The following is a 14,483-nucleotide window of genomic DNA, read 5'->3' as shown; positions in this document are numbered from 1 at the left end:
AAACAACATGAAAGCATGGATCCATCCTGCCTTGTATCAACGGTTCAGGCTGGTGGTGGTGGTGTCATGGTGTGGGGAATTTTTTCTGGGCACTCTTTGGGCCCCTTGGTACCAATTGAGCATCGTTGCAACGCCACAGCCTACCTGAGTATTGTTGCTGACCATGTCCATCCCTTTATGACCACAATGTACCCAACATCTGATGGCTACTTTCAGCAGGATAATGCGCCATGTCATAAAGCTCGAATCATCTCAGATTGGTTTCTTGAACATGACAATGAGTTTACTGTACTCAAATGGCCTCCTCAGTCACCAGATCTCAATCCAATAGAGCATCTTTGGGATGTGGTGGAACGGGAGATTCGCATCAGGGATGTGCAGCCGACAAATCTGCGCCAACTGTGTGATGCCATCATGTCAATATGGTCCAAAATCTCTGAGGAATGCTTCCAGCACCTTGTTGAATCTCTGCCACGAAGAATTGAGGCAGTTCTGAAGGCAAAAGGGGGTCCAACCCCTTACTAGCATGGTGTACCTAATAAAGTGGCCAGTGAGTGTATATATATATATATATATATCTCTGTAAAGTTATATCAATGAGACTGATGACTGTGTAAGGAGATCAGCCTGGAACAGCCAAATTTCAGCAAGTTGACCAACGATGGCTCAGGTTTGACATTTTGTTGGCACGTAATTAGACTTTTCTGAAAAATAATGTTTTTCTTTCTGTTGATATTTTTATAATACTACAAGCACACCATTTGTATTAATAGTTTTATGTTGAGATTTATTTATGACCTCAAATGCAAAAACATTTCATTTTATTTCATTTCATTGAGAACATGGTTTGGTGGCATATCTGATTATATAGCTTATGAGAAATAACACATCAATTAATTAATTTACCTATCTCAAATGTCTGTTCTGCATACACCAACAGTGGCATGCTTGTTCTAGGTAATGAATATTATCCATTTTTTAATAATAGTACAATTTATGGACATGAAAATATTGTTTATGATTAGCTTAAGAAGCAGTACTCAATGTCAAGCAGCAACTGCAAAAGCAGCAACAATTTTGTGGGTATAAATGAGAGATAAAAATGACTCAGGATACAAATTTAATAATACTCAACTACTTATCACTTGAAAGACCACATTGAAAATATGAGATTTACTTTTAGACTTTACGTGGAAAAAGGATATAGAAGAGTTAAAGATGGTTTTATCAGTTAAGGATCAAGTCAATTTTAGCCTTCATAACCAGCTTCCATTTCTCAATTCTGAACTGTGTCACTTTATGTGGTAATGTTAAAATGCATCAACATTACTAAGTAATTTGGATGTTTTTTGTGACAAGTTGTACCTTATCTTAGTGCTAAATTTAGGTCAATATCACTTGTGTTCATTTTTACGAAAACAGCTGAAAATTTAAAAATAACTAGAAAAAAATATCAACTCACAAACTTTGAATGCTTGTGATTTGAATCCATATGGTATACCATTAAAAAAAAATCTAATAAACTACATTTATATTTCTTTACGCCAACATCATATTTCAAATATCATTTAATTTAGTTAAGATAGTAGAAGGGGAACATATTTGGTAGCAATTTAACATTTTTTCAAGAAAATTTACAAAATCCATATTTTTTACAGACCTATTCAGAATTGAAGTGACTTTGAGGGGTTTAGTTATGGTGAAAACCATAAAAGTGATACCTTTATAAAAACTGGAGACCTTAAATTATTGAAAACGGCTGTCAACAAGTTGGTGAACCTTTCAAGCGCTTCACATCAATTGATGCAAAGTCTAATGAAAAAATAAAAAAATTGAAAAATGTTATATCATTAGGCTTAGGAAAATAAAAAGTTAAATTAACATCACTAGAATGTTATATCATCTGAAAATGTTAGAATTTAAAAAAAGGGTAATAGGTGAAAATGGACCCAGCAAATTCTTGCACAATTTATTACACAAGGATACCCAATATGTGATCAGAAACTACTCTTTGATCACACAAGGAGGTATAGAAGAAAGGAATGCCACTTGACTTTTAGAATGCAGGTTTTGCTGTAATAGTTTATTTGCATAGCCCCAGTGTGGTAGAACATTAGAAAAAACTCAACTAGAACCCATTTTGCAAATTAGACAACTTTGTGAATTTAACTACAAGTACAGTGACTATTTTGCTCTCACGCGTGTTTTCCAGAGAAAAACATGGAGTATATACAGTAATGCAGTGTGAAAATTGAAAAGATGCCAGTTTAGTGCCCAATACATTGTGTCCAGCTTATGCTTTTGGAGAAATGCACCTCGTAAAATTCTTATCTGGGTTCCTACTACACCTTTGCCATACACATAGGCGCTAACTAAAGTTTGTTATGACACATTATTTCCGAATGATGGGATTCGATTGGATTTAGGAATACAGATTTTGCTGGATTAGTTTTTGGGGTAAGCCATGTCACTTTTTCAAAGCCTTTGAGCTACCAGAACCCCCTTATATTGATATTTACCAGCTCTTGCTTTTAGTGGGATGAGTTGAAGTTTGTATTGGTACCATTTTGCGGTACATAACACTTAGGGTGTGTGCACACGCTGCGGATTCTCCTGCAGATCAATCTGCTGCGGTGTACAGTACCATTATAATCAATGAAAAATGAAAACAGCAGTGCAGACAGTGCGGATTTTTCCGCGCAGATTTGCTGCGGTTTCAAAACTGCAGCATGTCAATTCTTTGAGCGGATTCCGCTGCGGTTTGGCACCTGCTCCATGGCAGGTGTCAAGCCGCAGGGGTAAACCACACGGAAAAATCTGCAGGACAATCCGCAGCGTGTGCACACACCCTTATTGGTCGCTTTTTATTCAGATTTTCCAGATGATGACTAAACAAAAGCCAGCAAATCAGGAATTGCTTTTATTTTTCACACAGTCCACCATGCAGTACAAGTGATAAGATAGCTTAGTTGTTTGGGTCAATATGAATGACATGATATATATATATATATATTTCAATAAAGTCAATGCAAGAAAGCGGACGGCACCGCTGTTACCGTGCTAAGGTCCGTGGCTGGCAGCAGGCGGAGAGCTCACGTCCAGGACTCCCGGGTGCTTGACCTCGTAGCAAGACGATAGTAGTTTCCAAGAGAAAAAGGTCGCACTCTGCGGGATAATGATGAATGTTTATTGACCCTGAATTACATGTCACGTCGGAGATGTGAAGGAGAGTGTGTCAAATGGCTGACTACGGCCGTTTCATCATTATCCCGCAGAGTGCGACCTTTTTCTCTTGGAAACTAATATATATTTCAATGTGAAGCGAAAAAAGGAGAAATATGCAGCACTCACCGATATAGCTGAAAAACTGTGCGTCTTTATTTCACATAAATTCCATCAATAGATATGTGGACATGCAGGACGTTAGAGGAATGCTAGGGGAGGGAGGTGCCGGACAACGGCCGTTTCGCGATTACTCACTTCTACGGGTCCATCCTGGACACCTCCCTCCCCTAGCATTCCTCTAACGTCCTGCATGTCCGCATATCTATTGATGGAATTTATGTGAAATAAAGATGCACAGTTTTTCAGCTATATCGGTAAGTGCTGCATATTTCTCCTTTTTTCGCTTCACATCGAAATATTCATGTTTTTTCATGCAAGCACCTCCGTTTTTTGACTGAAATATATACCGCAATACTTCAGATAAATAGCTCCGTCTGTTAATGTGGTGATTTGTGTGCCCTAGTATGTCGTTCATCTGTTTGCTCTTGCTGGGATATATATACAGTATATATATATATATATATATATATACACATACATACGTCAATGGCAAAAATTAAGAGACCACTACAAAATTTTCAGTTTGTCTGATTTTTCTCTTTATAGGTATATTTTTGAGTAAAATGTGTAAATTGCTCTTTTATTCTATAAACTACCGACAAGTCTTCGAATTTCCAAGTGCTAAATTTTGTATTTATTTTCAGAAAATGAGAAAGGGTCAAAAATAACAAAAAAATGCAGTGCTTGCAGACTTCAAATAATGCTAAGAAAACAAGTTCATAATAATTTAGAAACAACAATACTAATGTTTTAACCCAGGAAGAGTTCAGAAATCAATATTTTGTGGAATAACCATGATTTTTAATCACAGCTTTCATGAGTCTTGGCATGCTTTCCACCAGTCTTTCACACTGCTTTTGGGTGACTTTATGCCACTCTTGGTACAAAAATTTAACGAGTTCTTCTTTGTTTGATGGCTTGTGACTATCCATCTTCCTCTTGATTACATTCCAGAGGTATTCAATATGGTGCAGGTCTGGAGATTGGGCTGGCCATGACAGGAATTTGTTTTGGTGGTCCTTCATCCACACATTGATCGACCTAGCTGTGTGGCATGGCGCATTCATCCTACTGGAAAAAACAGTCCTCAGAGTTGGGGAACAATGCCTGAGCATAAGGAATCAACTATTTTTCCAGGATAATCTTGTATGCAGCTTGATTCATACGTCCTTCACAAAGATTAACATGCCCAATTCCAGCCTTGCTAAAGCATCCCCAGATCAATACCGATCCACCACCAAATTTCACAGTGGGTGCAAGACACTGTGGCTTGTACGCCTCTCCATGTCTCCATCTAACCATTAGACGACCAGGTGTTGGGCAAAGCTGAAAATTAGACTCATCAGAGAAGATTACCTTACTCCAGTCCTCTATGGTCCAATCCTTATGGTCTTTGGCAAACTTCAGCCTGGCTCTCCTTTGCTTCTCATTGATTAAAGGCTTTTTTCTAGCTTTACATGACTTGAGCCCTGCCTCTAGGAGCCTGTTATGAACTGTTCTTGCACTTCACCCCAGCTGCCATTTTCCATTCCATTTGTTGGTCACTTGATGTTATCCTGCGGTTGCTGAGTGACATTCAAATAAGATGACAGTCATCCTGGTAAGTGGAGAGTCGTTTTTTCCCTCTGCCAGTCTGTAGCTTTGTTGTCCCCAATGTCTGCTGCTTGGCCTTGATTTAATGGATTGCCATCTTAGAAATTATAAGGATGGAGGCAACATGACGCTCACTGTATCCCTCTGTTAGTAAAGCCAGAATTGAGCTCTTCTTTTCCCTCACTCAAGACTTTTCATTTCAACTCCTTTGGCATGGTTAAATGTTATTTTTTTGGGATACTACTAGCATTTGGTTTGCCATCCAGCTTGTCCTATTGCAAGAGGATTGTGAACACCACGGCAGGTTTTTTATACTTTCCTTTGTTAAATAAGATTTGGTTCAGGTGATCACCTAATCTGAAGCACATTAAGTAGAATGAGGCGTACTCTAGTTGGAATTCAACTGACACTGGAATGGAATAGCTGTCAGACCTGTAGAGAAGGTGATTTTTATAAAACTGTGCAGTGGTCTCTTAATTTTTGCCAGAGCTGTATATATAGCTCTTATTTATGTTTTACAAGTTGAAACACTTTTTACAAAAAATATTTTGCTTTAATGTTGCCATATACTGACACCTCTAACTATTTTTATATTTCTGTCAACAGAGCCATGTGATGGCTTGTTTTTTCATGGAAGGGTTTAGTTTACATTGATACCATTAAATTTTACATACAACTTTTTGATCCATTTTTATTCTTTTTTTTCTGTTTCAGTATTATTTTTATATTTGTTTATTTTTTGCAAAGTTAACTATGCCAGATAAATGAAGTGACAGTTTTATACAGTGATGGAAATAATTATTTGATCCCTTGCTGATTTTGTAAGTTTGCCCACTCGCAAAGACGTAAACAGTCTATAATGTTAAGGTTAATTTTAACACTGAGAGATAGAATATCAAAAATAAAATCCATAAAATCACATTGTATAAATAATATACATGTATTTGAATTTTGCAGTGAGAAATAAGTATTTGATCCTCTATGAACCATTAAGAGTTCTGGCTCCTACAGATGAGTTAGACACTCCTAATCAACTCATTACCTGCATTAAAGACAGCTGTCTTACATATTCACCTTTATAAAAGACTAATGTCAACAGACTCAATTAATCAGTCAGACTCTAACCTCTACAATCATGGGCAAGACCAAGGAGCTTTCTAAGGATGTCAGGGACAAGATCATAGACCAGCACAAAGCTGGAGTGGGCTATAAAACCATACGTAAGGCGCTGGGTGAGAAGGAGACAACTGTTGGTGCAATAGTTAAAAAATGTAGGACATACAAAATGACTGTCAATCGACATCGATCTAGGGCACCATGCAAAATCTCACCTTATGGGCTTTCCTTGATCATAGGGAAGGTGAGACATCTGCCTAAAACTACATGGGGCGAACATGTTAATGATCTCAAGGCAGCTGGGACCACAGTCACCAATAAAACCATTGGTAACACATTACGCCGTTAAGGTTTAAAATCCTTCAGTGCCTGCAAGGTTCCCCTGCTCAAGAAGGCAAGTATGCAGGCCTGTCTGAAGTGTGCCAATGAACACCTGGATGATTCTGTGAGTGACTGGAAGAAGGTGCTGTGGTCAGATGAGACAAAAATTGACCTCTTTCGCATTAACTCAACTCACCATGTTTGGAGGAAGAGATATGCTGCCGATGAACCAAAGAACAACGTCCCCACTGTCATGCATGGAGGTGGAAACATTATGTTTTGGGGATGTTTCTCTGCTAATTGCACAGAACTACTTCTCCGCATCACTGGGAGAATGGATGGAGCCATGTACTGTAAAATCCTGAGTGACAACCTCCTTCCCTCCACCAGGATATTAAAAATGGGTTGTGCCTGGGTCTTCCAGCGAGACAATGATCCAAAACATACAGCCAAGGCAACAAAGGAGTGGCTCAAAAAGAAGCACATTAAGGTCATGTAATGGCCTAGCCAGTCTCCAGACCTTAATACCATAGAAAACTTATGGAGGAAATTGAAGCTTCGAGTTGCCAAGCGACAACCTCAAAATCTTAATGATTTAGAGATGATCTACAAAGAGGAGTGGACCAAAATTCCTCCTGACATGTGCGCAAACCTCATCATCAACTATAAAAACCATCTGAATACTGTGCTTGTCAGCAAGGGTTTTGCTACCAAGTATTAAGTCTTGTTTGCCAGAGGGTTCAAATACAAATGCAAGTAAATTTGTATAATTTATACAATGTGATTTTCTGGATTTTATTTTTGATATTCTATCTCTCAGTGTTAAAATTAACCTACCCATTAATTTATAGACTGTTCATGTCTTTGTCAGTGGGCAAACTTAAAAAATCAGCAATAGATCAAATAGTTAATTCCTTCACTGTAGTTTCCAGATGAGACTTATATTTACTTTTTTTAATTCATTTCTATTTTTACAAAAAAAACCTGTTTTTAGTGGCGAAAAATGTTTCCACCATTCTATTTTACATGTTTTGCCATGTTGTTTTTTACATTGCTACAAATTTTATTGAAATCTTTATTTTTTTTCTGATTAGTTCCACTATTGGATTTGAATATGTTATGCTTTTGTTTTTCTGCTTCACGCCAATACATATATATGCTGTTACACTGACACTTGATCTACCAGACCACCATAACTGACAAACCGCAAGGGCATTACTTGGCCTCAGGTTTTCATGGCAACCTAAAGTGCCTTTTGTTGACTTACACGGTTAAAGGCAAGTCTCTTCCCTTTGTTAGCCATGTAGATGTTGCTGTCTCTATTGATGCAGGAGGGTGTCAGGGTGTTCAGATAGAGGACTTTGACATAACTAAAAGAATTGAGAGGATTGGAGCTAGGAAAGTTGGACTCTTTCATGGTGATTGATCACTCTGTACAGCAGCATATCTCTGGTTTCCAGGACAATAGTTTTCATTTAATTTTCACTTTGACATTTTAAGTGACTCACATACATGTACAACAGAATGCACAAAGGTACCACATCCACCATTCCTGTGAACTAGATTCATAAATAAATCATGGGGCCTTAAACTTGATATACATATATGCTTAACTCATTTAACTTAAGTTTATTTAACCATAAAAGGATGTCAAATTTCTTATTATTTTAAAATGTTTTATGAAAGGGATTCTCTAATGTGTAACTGAGCTGTTTCAGGATATGGGCCGGACACTGATCTCTGTATAAGAATCTGCCTCCAGAGCCAATTACAAATGAAAGGGACCAGTGTTATGCGTTCTCTGCTCTCATGATCTCAAGGCAGAGCTGTATGTGATTATACCAGGACAGATCTGCAGGATCCTCTCAGCTTCAGCTTACATCTCATGGTCAGCCAGTGTTGCAATACAGCAGAGCTGTGAGAGCTGCAGCTAATGTGTTTGAAAGAGATAAAATTCAATTCTACCGTTTTGTGTTAGTTGAATGACTCACATTGGTAATGCATCCTTTTATTAAAAACAATATCTGGAGGCAGATTCTCATACAGGTCAGTGCTCAGTCCATAGCCTGGAACAGCTCATTTACATTTAAGAAAAACATGAATTACTACTAAATGTATATCTCCGGTTCTAAACATGCAAACATGTTATGGAGCTGTGACCTAGACCTGTCAATTTTGCACATGTCTACTAAGATTTTCAACTGTTTCATTTAAAATGTGTTAAAAAGTTGCATGGCTCTTAAATATTTTGGTGCTTTGTGTAAAACAGTCAGAAAATAATTCTCAAGGAATTGGTGACTTACTGTCAATTTGAATGCATCATTATTATTACTATAGGCAGTCATAACACTGTTTCAATATAATCTTTTTTTTCATTATTCTAGTGTACGGATTCTGATTATCCTATCAAGAATGAGTTCCCTGACCAGATGTCACTTACTTATAAATCAGTGGAACTTGAAGAGCAAATCAAGCCAGCATTCGATCCCAAAGTAGTCATTTGGGAGAAAACCAAACAATGCTGTAGAAATAGTCCAGGAAAATTGGGAAAATTTCTCTTTGAGCTATTCCCTGTGTTTACCTGGCTTCCTTGCTACAAAGTTAAGGAATATTTGCCAGGTGACATTGTGTCTGGCATCATAGTTGGCATTGTGACCATTCCTCAGGCCATAGCGTATTCATTATTGGCAAGCCAAGATCCAATTTATGGCCTATACACTAATTTTTTTTGCTGTATCATCTATTTTTTTGTGGCTACATCACGCCATAATTGTGTTGGTACGTTTGGGGTACTGTGTCTGATGGTAGGCCAGTCTGTGAACAAGCAGCTCCGTGATGCAGGCTTTCCAGAGGAGGGGGACATCATTTTAAATTCAACGATTGCCGATAATGGAAATAATGCAACAGTTTGTGGTCGAGGCTGTTATGCAATTACAGTGGCCACAGCCCTAACTTTCATGGCTGGAGTTTACCAGGTAAGTTGGAGATTCCCAATATGCCATACTTTCTTATCTTCAAATTTTAGCCTAGTAGACTACAATATATTGATTGCAGCATGGTAAGAAGTTAACTATATGGGCAGAAAAGGCGTGTACTATCATTTTGTGAGCTGTTCTTACATGGTATGAAATGTGCTTGTTTTTTTTGCAGCAAATAATTATACTGTCATAATACATGTGCCTAATAATGACTGCTCATTTTCAGGTAATGATATCCCCTTTGTGGTTTCAAACTGTAAACAGAGTTGAGCGAAACGGGTCGGTCAAATTCAAAAATAGCCGACTTTAACTAAAGTCGGGTTTCGCCAATTGAAACCGACCATAGCGTGAGGTCGGCCATGAGGTCGCCGATCTGAGCGCCAAAGTCACGTTTCAAATAATGCTTCCTGTGCCTTTTCTCAGCCAATGATGGAGGACGCACACTGGGGCAACGCGATGACATGGGCAGCGGCCACCACCATCTTAGAGAAGGGCATTGAAGTGATTGGCTGGCTTTGTGTGGCATCACAGTGGGTATAAAAGGCCATGACCGCCGACCGCCATCTTACTTCTGCTGATCTTAGAATAGGGAGAGGTGCTGCTGCTGATTCTGAATAGGGAGAGCGTTAGGCAGGGAAGAAGAAAAACAAAATTGCTTCTGCTGATAGCGCTTTTCACTGTACAATTAGTGCGCAGTGAAAGGGGAGGATTTTTTTTGTGTGCAGCAGTGCTGGTGGTGATTAGGCTGCCTTTTAAGGCTACCTGCTAACTGCATTGCTGTGTGCACACTGCTGTTCAAACTGCTTTTTTCAAAGCACTCCAACTTTTATTATTTTGTTCTGGTGAGTTACTGAGCGTTCATTTTTTCACACACCATATAGCGGTGTACGCTCCTCACACACTACCATGTACCGGCTGGTATCACAGACAAATACAAGCTATCAGTGTGTGACTCTGGAAAGACAAGCCGAGGAGATTTTCTATTTTTCCAGACCTACACCTTAGAGAGCTGTCCGCTTTTCAAACAGTTTTGTATATCTGCTGTTCGATGACGGTCAAAACTAGACAGAGACAGCGTGTGTCAGTCCGTATAAAAATAGACGGAGATTGACAATTTTCCATACACACACCGTATAGAGCTGTCTGATTCTCAAACAGTATTGTATATCTGCCGTTCGCATTACAGTCACATCTATACAGAGTCAGCGTGTGTTTGTGTGACACTCCATAAATACATATATGGATATTGTTAGTTACACAAAAAACATATACGAGCTGTACACTTCTGATGCAGTTCCGTATATCTGCTTGTTGGATTACGGTCAAATACATACTGTGAGAGTGTCTGTGACTAGCAAAATGTATACGTAGATTTAATTTTTTTAATACACCTTACACAAGTGGACGCTCCTCATACAGTACCATCTCTCTGCTGGTATTTTTGGTACATTTTCCCAAACATGAAGAAGTATGGTGGAAGAGGACACGGACGTGGGCAGGGGGGCGCAGCTGGTGGTGGTGCATTGGCTGGTTCTGGCAAAAGCACAATAGCAGCCAAGGCAGGAGGTGTTGAGCCTGCGTCATCGGCTGGCCCAAGAAGACCTGTAAGGTTACCTTTTCTTGGAGTAGGAAAACCGCTTTTAAAGGGAATCTGTCACCCTTTTTTTGGCCTTTCACCTGCTGGCATAGACATCGGGGGCTTATCTACAGCATTCTGTAATGCTGTAGATAAGCCTCCGATGTAACCTGAAAGAGAAGAAAAACAAGTTATATTATACTTACTAGGGTGGGCGGTCCGGTCCGATGGGTGTCGCCGTCCCGTCCGGCGCCTCCCTTCTTCATGCGATGACGTCCTCTTCTCCCGTCCTGTAATGGCTCCGGCGCAGGCGCACTGCTCTGCTCTGTTGAGGGCAGAGCAGAGTCCTGCAGTGCGCAGGCGTCGGGAGAGGTCTGGTGCCTGCGCACTGCAGAATTCAGAGGAAGAGGAGGAGGATGAGGGGGATGATTATTTTGGGCAGGAGGATGCTTCTCAGGGGGCAAGAGAAAATGTTGGCGTTCCAAGGTCAGGTACAGTGTTTGTGCATGACTGTAGGAATGTGGATTTGCCAGAAAGTGCTCCTCATTGGCTAACAAACAAGCAACTCTGGTAAACCGTTTGTTTGAGGCTTTCCCAGCACACAGCAGCAGTGCTTTTTCTCCCACGAGCCATAGTGGACACAATGGAAGAGGTGTTCGTGGTGCACACAGCCGAAGTGGCGTTGGAGACACGGGTTTAATGACCATGTTGTGGAATGATTTCTCAAGTACCGCTCACATGACTGCTAATACTGCATCGATTAAAAGTGACAGGAGACAGCAGTTGTCAACTATGGTAACAAACAATTTCTCCTCCCATATCGATGTTCTCCCTCACAGGTCATTCCCCTTTGACAATTGGGCCTCTAAACTGGATACCTGGCCTGAATTGGCACAATATGCCTTACAGGAGCTTGCTTGCCCTGCTGCTAGTGTGTTATCTGAAAGAGTCTTCAGTGCTGCTGGATCAATCCTGACAGAAAAAAGGACTCATCTGTCGACCCAAAATGTTGATGATCTAACCTTCATTAAAGTGAACCATGCATAGATTTCAAAGGATTTTGTCCCACCTTCCCCAATTCCACCCTTTGCAGCAGCTGAATGTCCAGCCAACATATCAACATATGCCATTTTTTAAACCTCCCTAAGTGGGCTGCCCACCCCCCCAATGGCTCTGGTCAACACCTGGTGCACCCAGGCAAGTGACGTTGCTCTGAACAGGTGGATGGGCTCACTGATGGCTGACGGCACTGGCACAGGGCCCCTCATAATACAATATAGTGTCTCTGATGGTGGGAGGGCCCACTCGCCGTCAGACACACCAGCGTACTATGAGGGGCCCTGTGCCAGTACTGTCGACCACGAGTGTGCTCCCCCTGCTTAGTCTTGGCCACAGCACTTGTAAGTTGCAATACTTACCTCTCCCTGCTCCACCGCTGTGTAGTCTGGGCAGTTAAATCCTTCACAGGGACGGCCACTTGAAATTTGGTGCATTGATCGATGATGGTTAAGATGTAGCTATGGCCTGTCCTGCTGGCCTCTACCTTCAGATGATCAATGGCTACCATTTGTAATGGACGTCAACTTACAAGCGGATGCAGTGGTGCTTTATGATCACCTTTCACAGTTGTGATAGTCACAGATGTGTGACATTCCTGCCACCATTTTTCAATGTCTCCTCTCATGCCAATCCAGTAGAATCGCCTACGGCCCGTGGCTTCTGTCCTTTGCACTCCAAAATGACCAGACACATCATGATAGGCAGTGAGGAGCATCTCTACATCTCTCCCTGTGATCACAATTTGATGGAGACGAGTAACGGTGATGTGATCCACGCTACTGCGATAAAGCAATCCTTTCTTCACAAAGAACCATTTTCACTGTCTCCATAGACACAGTAATTGAGGGTCTGCATCGCCTCTGCAACTTCTACTGGGAGGTTTTCCGCTATGAATAATTCCCAAATTTCTGCTAACACTCGACTTTCCGTCTGTTCTTGTATCCATGTAGTTTCAAGTAGCGGAGAGTCTGGGCTGGCTTGCTGAGATTGAAATATATACGAAGATTTAAAAGTACCACAACACTGTATACTGTTGTATGCTTCGACTACCTTTCCCTTTTTCTACTTTTTAAATTCTGGTGTAATACATAGTGAGCCTGTGAGTGTCTGTGTCTGACTCCGGAAGTATAAATGGAAATTTACAATTATCCCTAGACTGGATACACCTGGTATGTGCTGATACAGCACCTTTGTTCAAAATTTTGTGCTACGGTATCATCCATAGTGAGTGAGCGTGTGTGGTTTATGCCTTCTATATATACGGTGAATCAATTTTTACCCTATACTTGATACAGCTTGTATCTTGTTATACAGTACCTTTGTTCGACATTTAGTATTACGGTCAAATCCATACTGAGTAATCATCTGAGAGTGACTACGGGACTATGTATATGGAGATTTCAATTGTACCCTATAATATATATACTTGCTATCTTGTTATCCAGAACCTTTTTTACAACATTTTCTATTATGGTCAAACCCAGACTGAGTGAGCGTCTGAGGGTGACTCCGGAAATATACACCGAGATTTCAAATTTGACCAACACTGTATACAGCTGTACGCTTCTGATACAGTAACCATTTTAGCTATTTAGATTCTGGTGTAATCCATAATGAGCCTGTGAACGTCTGTCTGTTACTCTGGCAATATATTAGGAGCTTTAAGATTACCCCAACACTGTATATGAGCTGTACGCTTGTGTTACATTACCCATTTACAGCTTTTCATATTATTATGTAATCCATACTGGGCCTGAGAGCGCTTGTGTCTGCCTCCTGAAATGTATACGGAGATTCAGAATGTTTACACTATACTTTATATACCTTGTATCTGGTGATAATGTACCCTTTTTCAACTTTTTATTTTATTGGGTAATCCATACTGAGCCTGTGAGCGTCTGTGTATGATTCATGAAATATATACAGTACAGACCATAAGTTTGGACACACCTTCTCATTCAAAAAGTTTACTTTATTTTCATGACTATGAAAATTGTAGATTCACTCTGAAGGCATCAAAACTATGAATTAACACATGTGGAATTATATAATTAGCAAAAAAGTGTGAAACAACTGAAAATATGTCTTATATTCTAGGTTCTTCAAAGTAGCCACCTTTTGCTTTGATTACTGCTTTGCACACTCTTGGCATTCTCTTGATGAGCTTCAAGAGGTAGTCACCAGAAATGGTTTTCACTTCACAGGTGTGTCCTGTCAAGTTTAATAAGTGGGATTTCTTGCCTTATAAATGGGGTTGGGACCATCAGTTGTGTTGTGCAGAAGTGGATGCACAGCTGATAGTCCTACTGAATAGACTGTTAGAATTTGTATTATGGCAAGAAAAAAGCAGCTAAGTAAAGAAAAACAAGTGGCCATTATTACTTTAAGAAATGAAGGTCAATCAGTCCAATAAATTGGGGAAACTTTGAAAGTGTCCCCAAGTGCAGTGGCAAAAACCATCAAGCGCTACAAAGAAACTGGCTCACATGAGGACC

The 14,483-nt window shown here is 40.0% G+C and overlaps 1 protein-coding gene across 1 annotated transcript in view; it reads left to right on the top strand.

Annotated features, from left to right (window-relative positions):
• The first annotated feature begins 661 nt into the window (after positions 1-661).
• LOC141089006 (sulfate transporter-like) overlaps positions 662-14,483 on the top strand; it is a 49,710-nt gene continuing 35,888 nt past the window's right edge. The window contains exons 1-2 of the mRNA XM_073575290.1: positions 662-670; positions 8,760-9,350. Coding sequence (XP_073431391.1) covers positions 662-670; positions 8,760-9,350 — 600 coding nt within the window. The remainder of the gene's footprint in view (positions 671-8,759; positions 9,351-14,483) is intronic.

This window comes from Dendrobates tinctorius, unplaced genomic scaffold (genome assembly GCF_039654945.1).
Source record: "Dendrobates tinctorius isolate UK_male_01 unplaced genomic scaffold, ASM3965494v1 ptg000043l, whole genome shotgun sequence".
In the NCBI taxonomy this organism is placed as follows: Eukaryota; Metazoa; Chordata; class Amphibia; order Anura; family Dendrobatidae; genus Dendrobates; species Dendrobates tinctorius.
The sequence above is the reverse complement of the archived record's forward strand: the minus strand, read 5'-3'. Positions and strand labels throughout refer to the sequence as shown.